The sequence below is a fragment of the Euleptes europaea genome, chromosome 11 (genome assembly GCF_029931775.1).
Source record: "Euleptes europaea isolate rEulEur1 chromosome 11, rEulEur1.hap1, whole genome shotgun sequence".
NCBI lineage: Eukaryota > Metazoa > Chordata > Lepidosauria > Squamata > Sphaerodactylidae > Euleptes > Euleptes europaea.
In genome coordinates this window covers 45,463,339-45,479,905 of record NC_079322.1, presented here as the reverse complement: position 1 = coordinate 45,479,905, position 16,567 = coordinate 45,463,339, and the positions used below count along the sequence as shown (strand labels likewise).

The window sequence follows — 16,567 nt, the reverse complement described above, 5'->3', positions numbered from 1 at the left end:
CCCTCTTCATCACCAATGGGAGTTTTTGGGGTGGAGCCTGAGGAGGGTGGGGTTTGGGGAGAGGAGGGACTTCAATGCCATAGAGTCCAATTGCCAAAGTGGCCATTTTCTCCAGGTGAACTGATCTCTATCGGCTGGAGATCAGTTGTAATAGCAGGAGATCTCCAGCTAGTACCTGGAGGTTGGCAACCCTACTCACGGAGTTGTTGTGAGAAGGGAAAACCATTGTAAGGTCCCCACTGGAGAGAAAAGTGGGAGTATAAATAAAGTAAAACGAATAAACAAAACAAACCTATGGCAGAGTACAAAATGCTACAACTTTCTTTTCTCAGTCTTAGTTATTTACGGCTGGTGACATTTAGCCAGCTGGATCAGCCTTATAAGAAATACATTGCTTTTTTAAAAAGTTGCCTGCTGGACACTTTGAAAAGAGCAGTCATTAGGCCCCTCAAGAAGTCATCATTCAATCCAGCTGACCTAAATAATTATAGGTCTGTTTCAAATCTGCCATTTTGAGGTAAAGTGAACAAGAGGGTGATTGCCAAACTGCTCCAGGTGCTCTTGGATGAAGCTGAGCCATTTCAGTTGAGCTTCTAACTGAGTTTTGAGATGGAGTCTCGATGACAGATGATGTGCGGTGGGAGAGGGATGGGCCAGTGTGACCCTTTTGATTCTCCTATATTTAGACAGGTTGGAAACTGCAAGTTCAAAATGATGCCACTGACTACTGTTGGATATAAGTCAACAGAAGCATACTTGTAGAAAACAAAACAAAAACCCTGTGTGGCTGCCAGTGTATTTCCAGGTTATACTTTTTATCAGTAGGAAAATAAAGTAAATTGTGTATCAAAAGAAGACAGACCCTATAACACTGAAGTGTACTGTCCCTGAAAAACAGCAGTCTGATAATAGAAGAGCCACATAAGATAGTAGACAGAATTCCTCTATCATTGCAGTCAAACAGCTATTATATGGCTTCCTATTGCTGTCATCAGCAACTACATACAAAAAGCAGGCAACATAAGCCCCCAATGAGAACACTAGTCTCGGGGTTTGATACTTAGAAGAATATGATCTCTCTGAAAAAATGCTGAAGACATGTAAAATGTACATTAGAATGTTTTTTTAAATGTATCTGTGTTTTAATGTGCAAGAGAAATCCCAAGTGAGTGAAAAGACAACAAATGTTCCAGCATGGAAGAGATGAAGAAGATAAGTCTGCTGTGGACAGTCTTTTTCTTGTAGATTTTGCCTGGACTTATTTATGAGGGATGGATGGGGAGGAGAGAGAGGAAGAGAACTCACATGAAAATGCCTTCCAAGAACACAATGCTGCTGCTTTTGAAATTTTAATATAAACTTTTCCTCTGGAGGATTTGTGTTTGTTTGATGAGGTGTCATGGGAATGCTGCTAATACACAGCCCACATGGAGGGCCTGCTTCTGATTTGCAAAGAGTGCTTTCCAATATGAATATGCTTTAGGCAAATCAAGCGCTGATTATAAAGCTGGAAAGATAGCTGCTACCTTGTCCCTACGTGAACTTGATGGAGAGGGAAGGGTAGAAGAAAGAATCCCCCATTCCAGTAACCCAGAAGAAAAAAGAGGATATTGTTACGCTTTTGGCAGCTCTCTATATATTGGGGCCACACTACCATATGTTTATTTACACACATCCCCTCTTGTTAAACTTCAGGGACTGCACGCTCATTGTCAGTAATGAAGGAAACAGCACTAGACTATTAAACATAACTATTATCCTGTCTGTTTTAAATTTCTATACTCTTTCCCCAGTGCTGCTCAGAATTTTCCAAAATAAATTATTCTACAAGAACCTATTTAAAATTCCAGCATGGTTTAAATTTGCCTTTCATTAAAAAAAAAAAAAAAGCTAAGGTCTGAAAACCATCTGATGTGCTACAATCAGCTACATGACTCCACCACAAGCATTTTGCACTGACATGGTATTTTTACACTGCAATCCTAGACAGATCACTTGGAAATAAAAGTAGATTTGAATGGCATTTCCTTCCAAGTAATGGCCACGATCCAGCCAGGGCTTTCCCTCTGCTGGCTACGGAACACTTTTGCTTGCTAGTCTTTGCTTTCTAAAGCTGACAATGGAATCCGGCTGTGCATTTTTGGATCGCAACCTATGTATTTAAGATTCTGTATTAGGGCATACGTCGTTCTTAAAGGAAGTGGTGGGATTGGGGTATATTAATAAGATTCGTGCAGCCAGCTAAATTCTAGACTCTCCCATGAAAACTCATCCTTCTGTTTTGTTTGGCATCATCTTGAAAACTATGCCTTTTTGTTTTAATGCATAAAGTAACACATTCATACTTCAGTTAACCACAGCTATTTTCAGATCTTCTGGTTATGATTGTCCAGAAATCTGAAGCAATGTGCTAGCAGTATGCTGATGACATCCAGCTCAATTTCTCAGTTTCATCAGTCATGATACGGTGAACATGATAAACAGGTGTCTGGTAATAGGCTGTGTGACAGCTAAGAAACTGTTAAGATGGTTAAGATGAAGGTGCTGTTGGTAGTGATAGGAGTGCTACTTGAACAAAGAGATGATTGTCAGCCTAGACTGGACAGGAATGCATTCCCCCAGAAGAATCAGATCCACAGTTAAGGGGGGGGGGTGGCTTTTAGATTCAGCCTTGTATTCAGATGTCCAGATGGTTATCTGCGGCTCAAAGCATCTTATGCTAACTTCAGTTAATATACCAACCATCTCACTTCTTGGATGTTATCCACGTTCTGGCCCTGGTCAGGGTTCAATTATTGTATTCCATTGTCTGTGAGGGCTGCTCTTTAAAATCACTCAGAAATTTTAATCGATGCAAAATGTTATGGGGAGACTCTTAACTGGGACGCCCTGCAGTCAGTAAATTACACCTGTCCTGCAAGATCGACACTGTTTTGGAGCTCGTTTCTGAGCACAATTGAAGTCTTTGTTTTAACCTGTAAAGACCACCTCCTCCCATGTAACTCTACCTTCTCACTTAAACCCTCTTCAGAGGCCCTCCTCTGAGTCCCACTCAGAGGTATGAAAGGAAGGGTATTTTGTGTCGCTGTACTGTACCTGTGGAATTCCCTCCCTTGAAAGGTACACGTAGTGCCTTCAGTGGCGCTGTTTAGGTGCCTGGCAGAGACCTGTTCCTTTTCACAAGATTTCGGTTGATTCCTCTGTTTAATTTGGTCGGTATTGCTCTGCTATTGATTACAGTAATGATGCTTCTTTACCCTTATAATAGTACCTCTCTTGCGATTTTTTAAATCCACGTGGTCCTTTCATCCCTATGAAAAATATAATACATGCTTTTTGAATATTTTCTGTTGGTAAAGCTATGCAAACTTCAGAACTACAGATGACCAGTTGCTGCCCACAACCTACAAACATACTGAAATGGACAGAGGTTGTTCAATGTCAAAGCTTCGTGGGATTATGCCGTGATTTCCAGCATCCAGTCAGGCAATTAGTATATCACTATAATTAATTTATGATGAATTTAAAAAATGGCCCTTTTAGGTTTTACTTCCTCCTTGAATTCTGAATAAACTGGAGGAGCCTGTCTGTTTTCTCTTTTCCTTCCTTATCTGGTTTTCGTGCATGACTTTTGACAAAATGAGGGGAAATATTCTGCTTAATTCATGGAGGGTAATTCAGTTGAACTCTGCAAGTAAATAAAGCAAGGAAGCCCCAAGGTACCTACAGTATGTGTATATTGTTTATCTGAGGGATGAGATGTGTTGATTTAAGGAATCAGACATGGCCATGGAGCTGAGCTGATTCCCGAAGGAGTTGCGTGCAAGACCTTTGGGCCACTTGAGTTCCCTAATGTCCATCTGCAAATAGGGGTGACTGTAGGACTAGCATAGGCCCAGCTGCCTTGATGCCTTTGACATGGAGAGCCCAGGGGGAAAGAATCTTTATTGCCAGGAACACAACTTTGCTTCTTCTTCAACACAATAGTGCCATGCATCTAAAAGAAGGTGCACATATACTCTAAAAGCCCCTGTTTACGAGGGATAGTAATAGTTTCCTGGAATATGACTCCGGTAAGTCATTGCTCCTTTTTTGCCTTTTTGAAATGCCTTGCTAAATTTGGTTCCTGTGGGGTGCCAGACCAGGGCCGTAACTAGATGGGGGAGGGGCAGCTGCCGGCCCCTGTGGCATACAGAGAGGGTGGCAGAACTGCCCCTCCTACCCGGCCCGCTCCTCCAGTAGGAGAAGCAGTTCTGCTAGGGTTGCCAGCTCTGGGTTGGGAAATACCTTGAGATTTGGGGGTGGAGCCTGAGGAGGGCGGGGTTTGGAGAGGGGAGGGACCTTGATGCCATAGAGTCCAATTGCCGAAGCGGCCATTTTCTCCAGGTGAACTGATCTCTATCAGATGGAGATAAGTTGTAACAGCAGGAAATCTCCAGCCACCACCTAGAGGTTGGCAACCCTATGTTCTGCCATCCTCTCTGTATGCCACAGCAGTGGTGGCTGCCCTCCTCGCCCCCCCACCTATGGCCCTGTGCCAGAGTTTTCCATTCTTCAGAGTCTTCAACCTCTCCTCATGTCACTCAAAATAGGCTGCAGGTGTATTTTGCTTCTAGTAAATATCCACTTACATTCCTGTGCCGGAGCGATAAGGCCCCATGTGGTGGCCAGCCTGCTACGTCACATGCTACAACTTTGAACTGTTGACATGTTGTAAGAAAGTTCTCTAGGATATATTTAAGCCAAAGAACAAGTATTCACAGGGCTTTTAAATGACCGGAGGATAGGCCACTGAGTGGCAAAGGTATGCAGTCAATGGAACGATGTATAATGGGGGTGGGGGCTAGGGCAGTGGCTGCTGATATGAGAATAGTGTGTTTGAAGTTCTTTCTCACCTGTGAAGTGCTTGGTGGTTTGACTGCACAGCAAGAAAACTCAGGACACATGAATGAAAATATATGTCATTCGACTGACTTTGAGGAAGCTATGGGTTTGATCACAAAGAACACATTCACCGCTTTCAGCAGTCGTCCCCTCCCCCAAAAAGAGAATTGGCATTTTAGTCTTCATACAAGGAAGTGAATGGGTATCTCCATATCAAGTACTTGACCAACTCAAGGGAGAACCCAAGCCACGATTTACCTAGATGTGTGTTGTTCTGGTACCACATTAGCCCAAGACAGCGAACATATCTGTACAATTAATTTATGTTAACTGTAAATAAATGCCCTCATTATGTTTTACTTCCTCCTTGAATTCCGATTGAGGTAAAAGAGCCTGCTGGCCTTCTCTTTTGTTTCCTTGTGTGGTTTTGCTTACGTGATTTGACGAAATGCTAGAAAACATAATGCTTAGAAATCATGAAAATTTCATGCTGTAAACATGTATAATTAGGAAATCAAGATAGCTTTAAAAGGAAATTTGTCACACTTCTTATCTAAACACTATAGGCCTTTATCTATTGATTTTTCTTTATAAGATGCCTTAATTGCTACAGTTTTTGCTGACACACTTTTGGTGTTCAAAAGCTTTCTTCTTCTCCACTTCATCACAGCAGAGAATTTGTTTTCATACTGTCTTGAAGAGTAATAGTTTAGCAGCACATTCCATTGACCTGTGTGCACTACTTGTAGCTTGAACACATGAAGCTGCCTTATACTGAATCAGATCCTTGGTCCATCAAAATCAGTATTGTCTATTAAGACCAGCAGCAGCTCTCCAGGGTCTCAGGTAGAGGTCTTTCACATCACCTACTTGCCTGGGTCCTTTAACTGGAGATGCCGGGGATTGAACCTGGGACCATCTGCATGCCAAGCAGAGGCTCTACCACTGAGCCACTGCCCCTTCATTAGTTTCAGCAGACCCTGTGCAGACCAATACTTTTCTCACCTTTCAGTGATGTCCAGTGCTTATTGATTGCATCAATTATCTGGTAATGTTACTCCATGGGCACATGAGACTGCATGGGTCTAAATGCAATATGAATCTGTATGAACCACTCTCTGTTTGAGAGGGCACCATCATATTCCAACTTTGTGAGTGTTACTTATATTCACAAGCACTATAATCACACTAAACCGGACCCAGGCTTGCTGTGGGCAGACAGTCACCCACCAGCCAGCATGGTGTAGTGGTTAAGAGTGGTGGTTTAGAGCAGTGGACTCTAATCTAGAGAACCAGGTTTGATTTCCCACTCCTCCACATGAGCGGCCGACGCTAATCTGGTGAACCGGGTTGGTTTCCTCAGTCCTCCACCTGAAGCCAGCTGGGTGACCTTGGGCTAGTCACGTTCTTTTAGAACTCTCTCAGCCCCACCTACCTCACAGGGTGTCTGTTGTGGGGAGGGGGAGGGAAGGTGATTGTAAGCCGGTTTGATTCTTCCTTAAGTGGTAGAGAATGTGGCATATAAAAACCAACTCTTCTTTTTCTTCGTCATGTTTCCTTTTAAAGGGATATATATTTGGTTAGCAGATAGTCTTACTGGGGGGGGGGCAACTGAGATTTGAGTGGAAGGAATCCACTTAGCATTCCTTAGGAATCTGCTACTAGTTCCTAAAGTGGGCTTCTATCAAGTTGTGTGTTCACAGCCACCCTTCTCTTCATATACAGAGCTACTGAGGGCGAGCAGGGGAAACCCCAAGGCTACAATCACCCTGGGGGGCCCTGGAGCTAGGCAAATCATGTGAATAGCTTTTGTATGAGGTGTAGGTTGGGTCTGATTGGTGTGTGTGTGTGTGTGTAAAATGCCATCAAATCAGAGCAACCCTGTAGGGTTTTCAAGGCAAGAGACATTCTGAGGTCATTTGCTACTGCCTTCTTCTGCATAGCAATCCAGGTATTCCTTGGTGGTCTCCCATCCAAATACTAACCAGGACTGGCCCTGCTTAGCTTCTGAGATCTGATGAGACTGGGTTAGCATAGGCTGTTGTGAGGAAGGCAAAAATTGGGCCTTGACCCCTCCAGAGTCCAAACCATAGTTACAAAAGGCATCACAAAAATCTTCATAGGGACCAGCACTAGAAGTCAGAGGAAGGGCTGTGGCATTATCAAGAAGTGTTAAATAACTGTCTATTGATTGCACTAGAATCTGATATCTGGAAAGCCTATATAAACCCTCATTTTAATTCTCATCTACCTACATACAAAACTCTTGAGCAAAAGGAGTTATACTTCTGAACTTTAGAAGTATGTAGTGATTAAACGGCTTACAAGACATGTCTTGCTTTGTCTTGTAATATGTGAATTACTTTTATTAAAGACTTAATGAATATTATTTATACCCATCTATTAACTGTGTATTTATGTATCTCGTCCTGTACAGAGAATGATTCACATCCAGAGGACTATGTATAGCAGTTAAGTTGACCAGTACTATATTAAGCATTAAGCTCATTATGCCCAAAGGAATTACACTTATGCCAAGGCTTTGTGATTAGATGTAAAGAGACCCTTACAATGAAATCAGGTATGAAGTGAATGTTCTTAATTGTCATGTAACCTAAGTGGAGGGGAAAATTGGCCAAAGAAACATTTAATCCTTTTCCTTTTCAATCCCCCCCCCCATTTTTTTTTGGGTCCTGGTGCATTTCACAATATTCTTTTAAATGTGACTGGCAGGCATACAAAGGGAAATCATGAAGAGGCAAACCACATATTAAGGTGTGGTGACAGCAAGAACATGCCCATTGCCCTGTGGTTCCATTTCTCCAGGGAAATTGGGCTTCCTACGTCATGGCCATTTTACCAGATCAAAAAAAAAAGCAAGAAAAATGTGATTGTGGAACAAGTCACCAAGTGCAGGCAATACAGGTCAACCCCAACCCTTCTCTCACGTCAAGCAAAATGGAAGCAAAATGTCTTCAGCATGTTAGAGCAAAAGTTCTGTATGAAATGTTAGGAGAAATGCTCTGTTTGAGGCCCTTTAATGACTACATCCAGCCAGAAACCAAAACATTCATAACAGTCACTGGATGTTCAGATATTAACTGAAAATTTTGTTAATTCTTTCACTCTAGTTGACACTCCATCTTTATATGTGCAGCTCTAGAGGTTGCAACTTTCATTTTTTATAATTAATTTCTACTTAAATTGTTCTTACTCTTTATTCTTGAATGACCTATTTCATTGTTAAATGATCTCATTAAGTAAGCTTTATAGTCCAGTCAGTTTGTGAAGTTGCTTCAGGTAATATTCTTTCAGTTATGAGTGGACAGAATATCACATTATTCAAGAGCTGCTATCCTTAACTGATTGTTCTCTGGGTTAAAATTCCTGCATAATAAGCTTTTGATTGATTTTCACTTCCAAGATGTGTCTCTATTATATTCTGTTACATCCTGCTATTACTGATGGGTCTAGCATGAACAAAAGCAGCTCCAACTCATTGCCCTTGAAAACACTTTGACAGCAGACCAGACCAAATAATTCATGGAACATTCTGAAATTAATGTATTAAAGCTGAAATCCTGTGCTATTCTTGAATGCATACACCCCTCTGACTCCAATTGGACTACTTCTGAGCAAAACATATACAGCACTGGGCCATCAATTATTTTTCAGTTTGGAAATGTATTTTGTTTATAAGAGCTATATTTAAAACTGAGTTTTCTGTTAATGATGAAAAATAACATTCTATTGCAATCCATTTTCCTCTGGCTCTCTCTAAAGTATTTGTTGTAATACAATTACTAGGGATAGTTATTTGTAAGTAGTGTTACTTTTTCTTGTAAGTTAAAATAATAATATAAATTGAAAAAAAATTTCTGGGCGTGTGAAAATCTCAAGACGTTTGTGACCTCTTTGGGTATCCATATAATCAGCCCTTTTCTCCACCCCCCCCCACACATACAAAATGGGGACTTTGCTCCCTCTGCAGGTAACATAGGGATAGGAAAGCAAGAATCCATGATACTGTAAATAGTGTGAGCACCTTTCTGGCAAGGTATGTTCATCTTTTTAAAAAATCACCAACAAAAGAGTTTTACAACATGATGAAAGAATGTAAATGTAAACTTGTTTACCATACAGGACTTCTGCAGATTAACAGTGCAATCCTAAACACAATCACACCCTTCTGAATCCATTGAGGTCAGTGGGTTCAGAGGGGTGTAATTATGTTTAGGATTGCACTGTAAACCTTGTAATCCATTTTCCCGGAACCATTAAGGATGCACGGGCATACAAAATATTTTAACATCTTCAGCTATGCTTACCCTCACAAACAGGCAAATCCCACTGCCTACTTATCGACTTAGTAGAGATTCTTATTTCTGTGACTGTAAACATCAATCAGTACCAGAGCTGGCAATTATTCTGGATTCAGTAGTGCTGCTACACATCTTGCTCCTCCTTGCCCTCCTGTCTTCTGGGTTTCTTCCCCCCCCCTTGCAGCTACTGCACATAAGAAGGCATACTTCAATACAGAGTACTTGAACTAATATGGGCATATGTGCTGATGACTTGATCAAATCCTTAAATTCCATACAGAAATAAAAATTAGCTCCTGAGAAAGGTTTTTGAAAGTATGTGGAGCTCAACAAATATGTCTTGATACACAGGTACTGTCAGGGTCCTGAAATACAATCTAGATTTACATGATCTGACAAAACATTGCATGGTGACCTTTAATTAATTCTGGCTCTCATTTTCCATTAAGACACAATGACCTTCTCTGCACTGAGTCAACTCAGTACTGTCAACTGACTAAGAACAACTCTCCAAAGTCAGGTAGAATCCATCTTCTCAGTACTATCATATTTTTAAATGAATATTGTGATGGAACAGCCCAACTGGCCTATGGGTCCCACTCTGTTTTGGCCCTCAGAAGCATCTAGGCACCAGTTGTGGTCCTGAGTCTCCATCTGGCAATGCACTGCTCTCCTAGCTCACCCGGCTCTTGGAGGCGTTATCTCATGCTTCTCCTTCAGTATACTGCCACCAACTGGTCAATGTCAGGATTACCTAAGAGGGCCCATGCTGCTAGCTCCCATGTTGCCAATTAAGACTCCAGCATTTTCCAGTACCGAGTGACTGGTTACCATAAGGATGGCTTGTTGCACTTGTGGAATTAGCAGTCTAGCAACCAATTGCCTCCTTTCTCTGGTGCCCTTTTTAATAGCATGTTCAAATGGTGACTGGCTAAGTGGAATAGATAACAATTGGCAGCATTTAAAATAGTAAAGAATTCATTAAAAGGAAAAAGCCCTCATGACAACAGATTGAGCAAGGGATACCAAAGAAAGGTGCAAACCTGCAGTCTCTTGTCCCTCAACTCTGTACATGCCCTAGGTAGTCTTATTCTAAGGGAGGCACTTCAAGTTTAGGAGTTAGTAGTAGAAAGTGCTGTCAAGTCACAGCTGACTTATGGCAACCCCGTAGGGTTTTCTAAGCAAGAGATGTTCGGAGGTGGTTTGCCACTGCCTGCCTCTGCATGGGCTGAGTCCTGAGAGAACTATGACTGGACCAAGGTCACCCAGGAGGTTTCATGTGGAGGAGTGAGGAATCGAACCTGGTTCTCCAGATTAGAGTTTGCCGCTCTTAACCTCAACACTATGATGGCTCTAAATTTAGGTGTTACGGTAATCTAAAAGCTTCCCATTACCATGGAGCCTTTGTCTGGGCAACCAGCCATGATTACAGACCTGTGTATGTATTCACATTTATACGTATTCACATTTTCATATGTGAATCTTACAGCCCAATCCTAAAGGGGGTAGTTAGTTAATGGCTGGGAATGGTGCAGCTGCGCCACTTCCTGAAAGGCTTCCCCGGCAATAACTAAAAATTAAAAATAGACTTTGTAAAAAAACACCCATTAAACTCTCCCATTGAGTTTCATGGCTCTATGCCACCTATTTTGCATGCTTAGCATGACACCTGCAAAATGGCGCATTCCCAAGGCGAAATGGCTTTGGAAGCAGTCTAAAGACAGCCCCATCCCTGGGAATGCCTTGGTAACGCCCCCTTGGTGCCAGCGCAAGCAGTCACACTGGAAAAATGCTGCTGGGGAGGCAGCGCTGGCACACGAGGCTCACATTGCCATGTTGCTCCCTGGAGCTGACGTAAATTGCCCTGTGCTGGCATCCGTGCCACTTTGAATTGCACAAGTGGCAGAGGTGATGGCGTTGGTGTCAAGCCAACTCCTATGCGGTTCCGCTCTCCCCACCCTCAGGATTGCACTGTTCAGCGTCTTTGCTACCCACTTGCTATTTGTTATTTCTGATCATTACAGTAGAGAGGCACTCACAATTTGTATTAATAAACTCATCAATGTAGGTTTTATATCTGCATTACCAAATGACTGAAGTGAAAGCGGCTTTGGAGTTCGTGTGTGAAAATACATTGAACACCAAATGTATTATTTTGCAAAGTATTTTTTCTTGGAGAATCTTCCCCAAATTGTTTGTTTTTGTGTCACACTAACAGTGGAAAAATGCTGCCATCTCATGCCAAGCAGATACTCTGCCACTGAGTCATGGACCCTCCCTGATATATGTATTTTTGATAACAGGTGTCTATTTTTTTCAGATTTGTTTATATTTGTGTATTTTTGCAGATCTCTCTGATGAAGCACAGGAAAAACGTACAGGGGTTTTCAAGCTGAAATCTTTTCCCCGCTGCACTTTTTTTTTTTTTTTTTGCTTTTTGTTCTTAAAAATAATTAACATGAATTCTTTCAGGCTGCTATTCCCATCTGCATCAAACTTTTAAAAAATATATATGAATATTTACTATTACTGTTTTGAATAATATATCAATTGGAAGCATTTGCAGAGTAGCAAAATAAAATATATACTCAGAAAAACAACATAGGTGAAAACAGGTTCCATCCTTGAAAAGTTTACAATCTAATGGGAGCTCGATTGCACACTTGGATATTATTCTGTTGTATAGGGAGAATGCTTCATTGGAAAATCCAGAGTAAAACATCAGCAGAGTTTGTGAAATCAGTGCCCTTATATTATACAACAGCTTGGAAAAAATATTGTTGATATACAAGGCAGTAAAAATTGTATTCGGTATGGGTGTAACCCTTTGAAGTGTTTAAAGTAATGCATAGTGTCACAAAGAAAATCTACGGAGATGTGTAAAAAAATGAATGCTTTGAATCATGAGAGTGACTCATCTAAGGCATGTTAGCATGGAAAGCTTCTCCTGCTTTTTCCAGTTTCCATCATATAGCTGTGAAAATAACAGTCAGCTATTTCCTCTAATTTTTTATTTTAGCTATCTAACAGCTGTCAAGAACCTAAAACCTGAATTTCCTATACGTCTTGCCTAAAGAGCTGTCCTCAGTTGCAGTAGACTAGCTATGTCAAATCCTTTGCAGTCCTATGTGTTTACTTGGCTGTAAATCTCAATAATTTCAGTGAGAGTCCCAGGACAGTGTGCACAGATTTGTAAGCCTAGTTTTCTTCCTACACCTTAGGTTGGGAAATGCCATGTCCCAGAAGCAACCCTACGTGTTCCTTCCCATATAAATGGGAATGTCCTAAAGGGGCTCTTTCTTTCTCCAGTACAACTCACTATGAGTTGATTCATATGCTGAGATTGTTCTAGCCTTCCTGGATTGACCTGCTCCTTGACTCATTTTATTTTATTTATTTATGTTATTTATAGTCTGCCTTCCTCACAGAGACTCAAGGTAGATTACACATAGGGAGTCAGTACAATCAACAAATTGGGACAGTCAATAACCAAATGCATTAGGATTTTAGAACTCTGGTCTTGCTTTTATTTCCTGCCTGAATTCTCTCTACATCCCTGTATTTGAAAACTGACCTGGACTTTGAATTTTGCTTTATGCTTCTTGACATCCCACCCCACCCCTGCTTCATTTTCTGAACTTTTATCCTGCAGAAACACATTATGGATCCAGTAGCTTTGATGTTGGTGGGATTATTTACATTCTGGCTCCTATAACCCCATGTAGTTAAGAGGTGACCCACAGTGCCATGTACCTTCCCAGTCATTTCTGCATAAGCACCCTAGCTTTCATTTCCTTTCTTGTGGATGAGGTAGCCTTGCTTGCAGTCGTCTTACTGCTGTTTCTCAAGAACTCTGAATTATGTTAACACTTGGTAATAAAGTTCGTAACGGCGGCGGCAACACAGTCACTGTTGTAGCCTTCTGTAACCACAGGATGACTATGGAAACCCTACAGGTCTCTATTTTGCATGCTGTTCCTGAATCTGTGGCTAGATTTAGCCATCGCCCCATTACACATAATTCACTGGCTCCTCAGCTCCTCTTCCCTTAGAGATAAATGGCTGCTAAGAGGATAAAGAGAACTGATTTCTCAGCTGCCACAGAACAAAATGTGTTGCAAAATCCTTTGGTTTGTTTCCTTCTCTAAAAGTTTGCATTGATATTCTTTTGTGCAGCAGAAATCTGGAGTGCCCTAGAAAGCACTTGAAACAGCAACAATAGGATCTGCATGTGCACTGCACAATTAATTCCTTGCGTTTACTTAATCCTAGCCATGTTTCCACTTAAATGAGCACATTCAGGATTGCATAGGATGTGCATCTCTTGAAGTACTCTTGCTTAGGACCCCAATAAACGTGCAAGTTTTTAGAGATCCACAGGATTCTTTGCTTTTATTGCAGATGTGTGACCCTTGTAAGAATGCAAACGAATGCCCTCCAATGGGCTGTGCGATGCTATGTCAAAAGTTAATTATTTACTATTCATAATTGGTCCGGAGGTAAAAAGTGTGTTTTGGTTTAGACTAACTTCAGATTCATGAAGTTTGAAATAAAGCTAATTCAGCATATGTACATGGAACAAGCCAAACCTCCCATCAAGGAGCAGGCAGTCACTTCACTTTCTCCAGAATCCGAGCAAACCAAGTTTTAAGAACACAGCAGCAGCAGGTAGACCCCAGCAACAGTCTCTTTCGCTGATCGCATCAAGTGGGCTCCTTAGGGTCGAAGAAAAGATTTAACACAGCGGTTCTCAACCTTTTTTGCTCCATTCCCCCCTTTCCCAAGATAGTCTGACTCAATAATAATAATAATAATAAAAAAAAACTCTACAATTTTACAGATTGTACTGACCTGGATGGCCCAGGCTAGCCTGATCTCGTTAGATCTCAGAAGCTAAGCAGGGTCAGCCCTGGTTAGTGTTTGGATGGGAGACCACCAAGGAATACCAGGGTTGCTGTGCAGAGGAAGGCACTAGCAAACCACCTCTGTTAGTCTCTTGCCATGAAAACCCCAAAAGGGGTCACCATAAGTCGGCTGCGACTTGATGGCACTTTACACACACACAGTTGGAACTTAGCTAGCCAAAGAAAAGAAAAAAAGGTTATACATGAAGTAAAAATATAACAACAGTGGTGATAGCTCTACACATGAGTTTCTACAAATGGTTTCCAAAAATCTAAACAAAAGTCCATATGCTATGCATTCAAATATTGATAGTGCTTTCAGGTCTTCAATCCATTGATTCACTGGAGGTGGGCTTTTATCTTTCTAATTTTGTAATATGTCTCTGTTAGCTTTGGTAAGAGCATGGAGACCTGGATGGCCCAGGGTAGCCTGATCTCATCAGATCTCAGAAGCTAAGCAGGGTCAGCCCTGGTTAGTATTTGGATGGGAGACCACCAAGGAATACCAGGGTTGCTGTGCAGAGGAAGGCACTGGCAAACCACCTCTGTTGGTCTCTTGCAGGACGTCACACTTTGTGGAGTAGTGGTCCCAATTCCCCCCCTTGGAACTCTAAAATCCCCCCCGGGGGGAAATCCCCCCCTTGTGGAGACCTCCTGATTTCACGAGCCTGGCGGCGGTGGGGAAGATGCCCCTCGAGCGTCCTACATCCAAACGAGCCTGGGCCTCCTGCGGGAAAGAATATGGATAAATATGATAGAGTTATATGCCAATATAGTTTTGCAGCAGCAAGAATTGTGTGTGTGTTAAGTGCCGTCAAGTCGCTTCCGACTCATGGCGACCCTATGAATGAAAGTCCTCCAAAATGTCCTATCTTTGACAGCCTTGCTCAGGTATTGCAAATTGAGGGCTGTGGCTTCCTTTATTGAGTCAATCCATCTCTTGTTGGGTCTTCCTCTTTTCCTGCTGCCCTCAACGTTTCCTAGCATGACTGTCTTTTCCAGTGACTCTTGTCTCATGACGTGACCAAAATACGACAGCCTCAGATAACAAAAAAATGGAAAGAAGTAAATAAACCTTCAATTAAGGACTGGAGAGAAAATGTGGTTGAAAATGCGGATGGCCAAGCTCACAGATTCTTTACATGGTAAAGATATGGAAGAGTTCAAAAAAACTTGGCTAAAGGCCATCGCATTTTGGGATGAAATGGCAAAAATGAACTTTACAAGTATAGTTAACGAATTATAGATAAAATGTAATTTAGTTTATATAATATTAGCATAAGGTAATTTTTAATACTGTCAGAATACTTCTCCGGAAGTCCAGTGGTGGTGGGAGACCCATTTCAGGTGGCTGGTGGGTATGGGCACTGTTTATTCCATAACATTATAATAGAAGATGTAAAACTGTAGAATAAGGGCTCTTTTTGTATTTTTCTTTTTAGTTATTTGTTTATAGGATTTATAATTTGTGATGTGATTTTTTTTGGGGGGGTTGTTATTTGCAAAAACCAATAAAAAATTTTTTTAAAAAAAAAAGTTGTGCGGGAGGCGCGCGCCGCCGCCGCCGCCGCCGCCGCAGCTTCGCCCGCCAAGGCACGGCGCGGAGGAAAACCAGAGCTTCCCAAAGAGGACCTCCTCCTCCTCCTCCTCCTCCTGCAAGCGCCTCCTCCCCCCCCCCGCCCTAACCCGCCCTCCCCAACATGGCGTAGCGCCGCCCCTTGACGCCGCCCCCGCCCGAGCCCCCCAGGGGCCTCCTCGGTGCGCGGCGGGGGAGGCGCAAGGAGAGCGCGCGGGGAGCCTCGGCGGGACTGGGCGAGCGCGCCTGCGGCCAAGGGGCCCCCCCAGCTGGGAGGCGGCTGGCGACGCCACAGAGGCGGCGTCTCCGAGGGGGGGGGACGGCGAGGCTGCGCTCCCGGCCGCTGGCGAGGAGGAGGAGGAGGAGGAGGAGGAGGAGGGCAGCTGCCCGGGGAGCCGCCGCCGCCTCCGCACCTGTCTCGGAGCCGGTGGCCGGAGAGGCGAGGCGGGTGTCCGCCGAGCACCTGGTTGGCTCCCCGCCCTTCCTCTGTCGGCTGCCTCTCCGGGGAGTCCGCGGCGGTAGCAGCAGCAGCGGGACCCGGGAGGAGGAGGAGGAGGAGGAGGAGGAGGGCCGGGCAGCCTGCGGGTGGAGCCGCGACCCGTTTCGCCGCGGCGGCCGCCCGGAGGGACCTTTCTAAGCCGCCGCTGAGGCACTGGCGGGTGGCTTTTCTCGCCCCCGGTTGCCTTCCTCTCTCTCCCTCTCCCTCGGGCCGGAGGGGAGAGGGATCGCTGCGTCTGGGGCGCGCGAAGGCGGAGCTGCGGCGCGGGCTGGAGAGATGAACCCCAGTGTCACCTACGCCAGCCGCAAGCGGCGGAAACCCGTGCAGAAAATGTAAGAATGGGGATGGTGTGTGGCGCGCACGAGCGGTGGGAATGGTTGCC

The 16,567-nt window shown here is 43.3% G+C and overlaps 1 protein-coding gene across 2 annotated transcripts in view; it reads left to right on the top strand.

Moving 5' to 3' along the window:
• The first annotated feature begins 16,461 nt into the window (after window positions 1–16,461).
• Window positions 16,462–16,567, top strand: part of AHR (aryl hydrocarbon receptor) — a 66,086-nt gene continuing 65,980 nt past the window's right edge. For both annotated transcript variants that reach the window (XM_056857340.1, XM_056857339.1), the window contains exon 1: window positions 16,462–16,517. In XM_056857340.1, coding sequence (XP_056713318.1) covers window positions 16,462–16,517 — 56 coding nt within the window. The remainder of the gene's footprint in view (window positions 16,518–16,567) is intronic.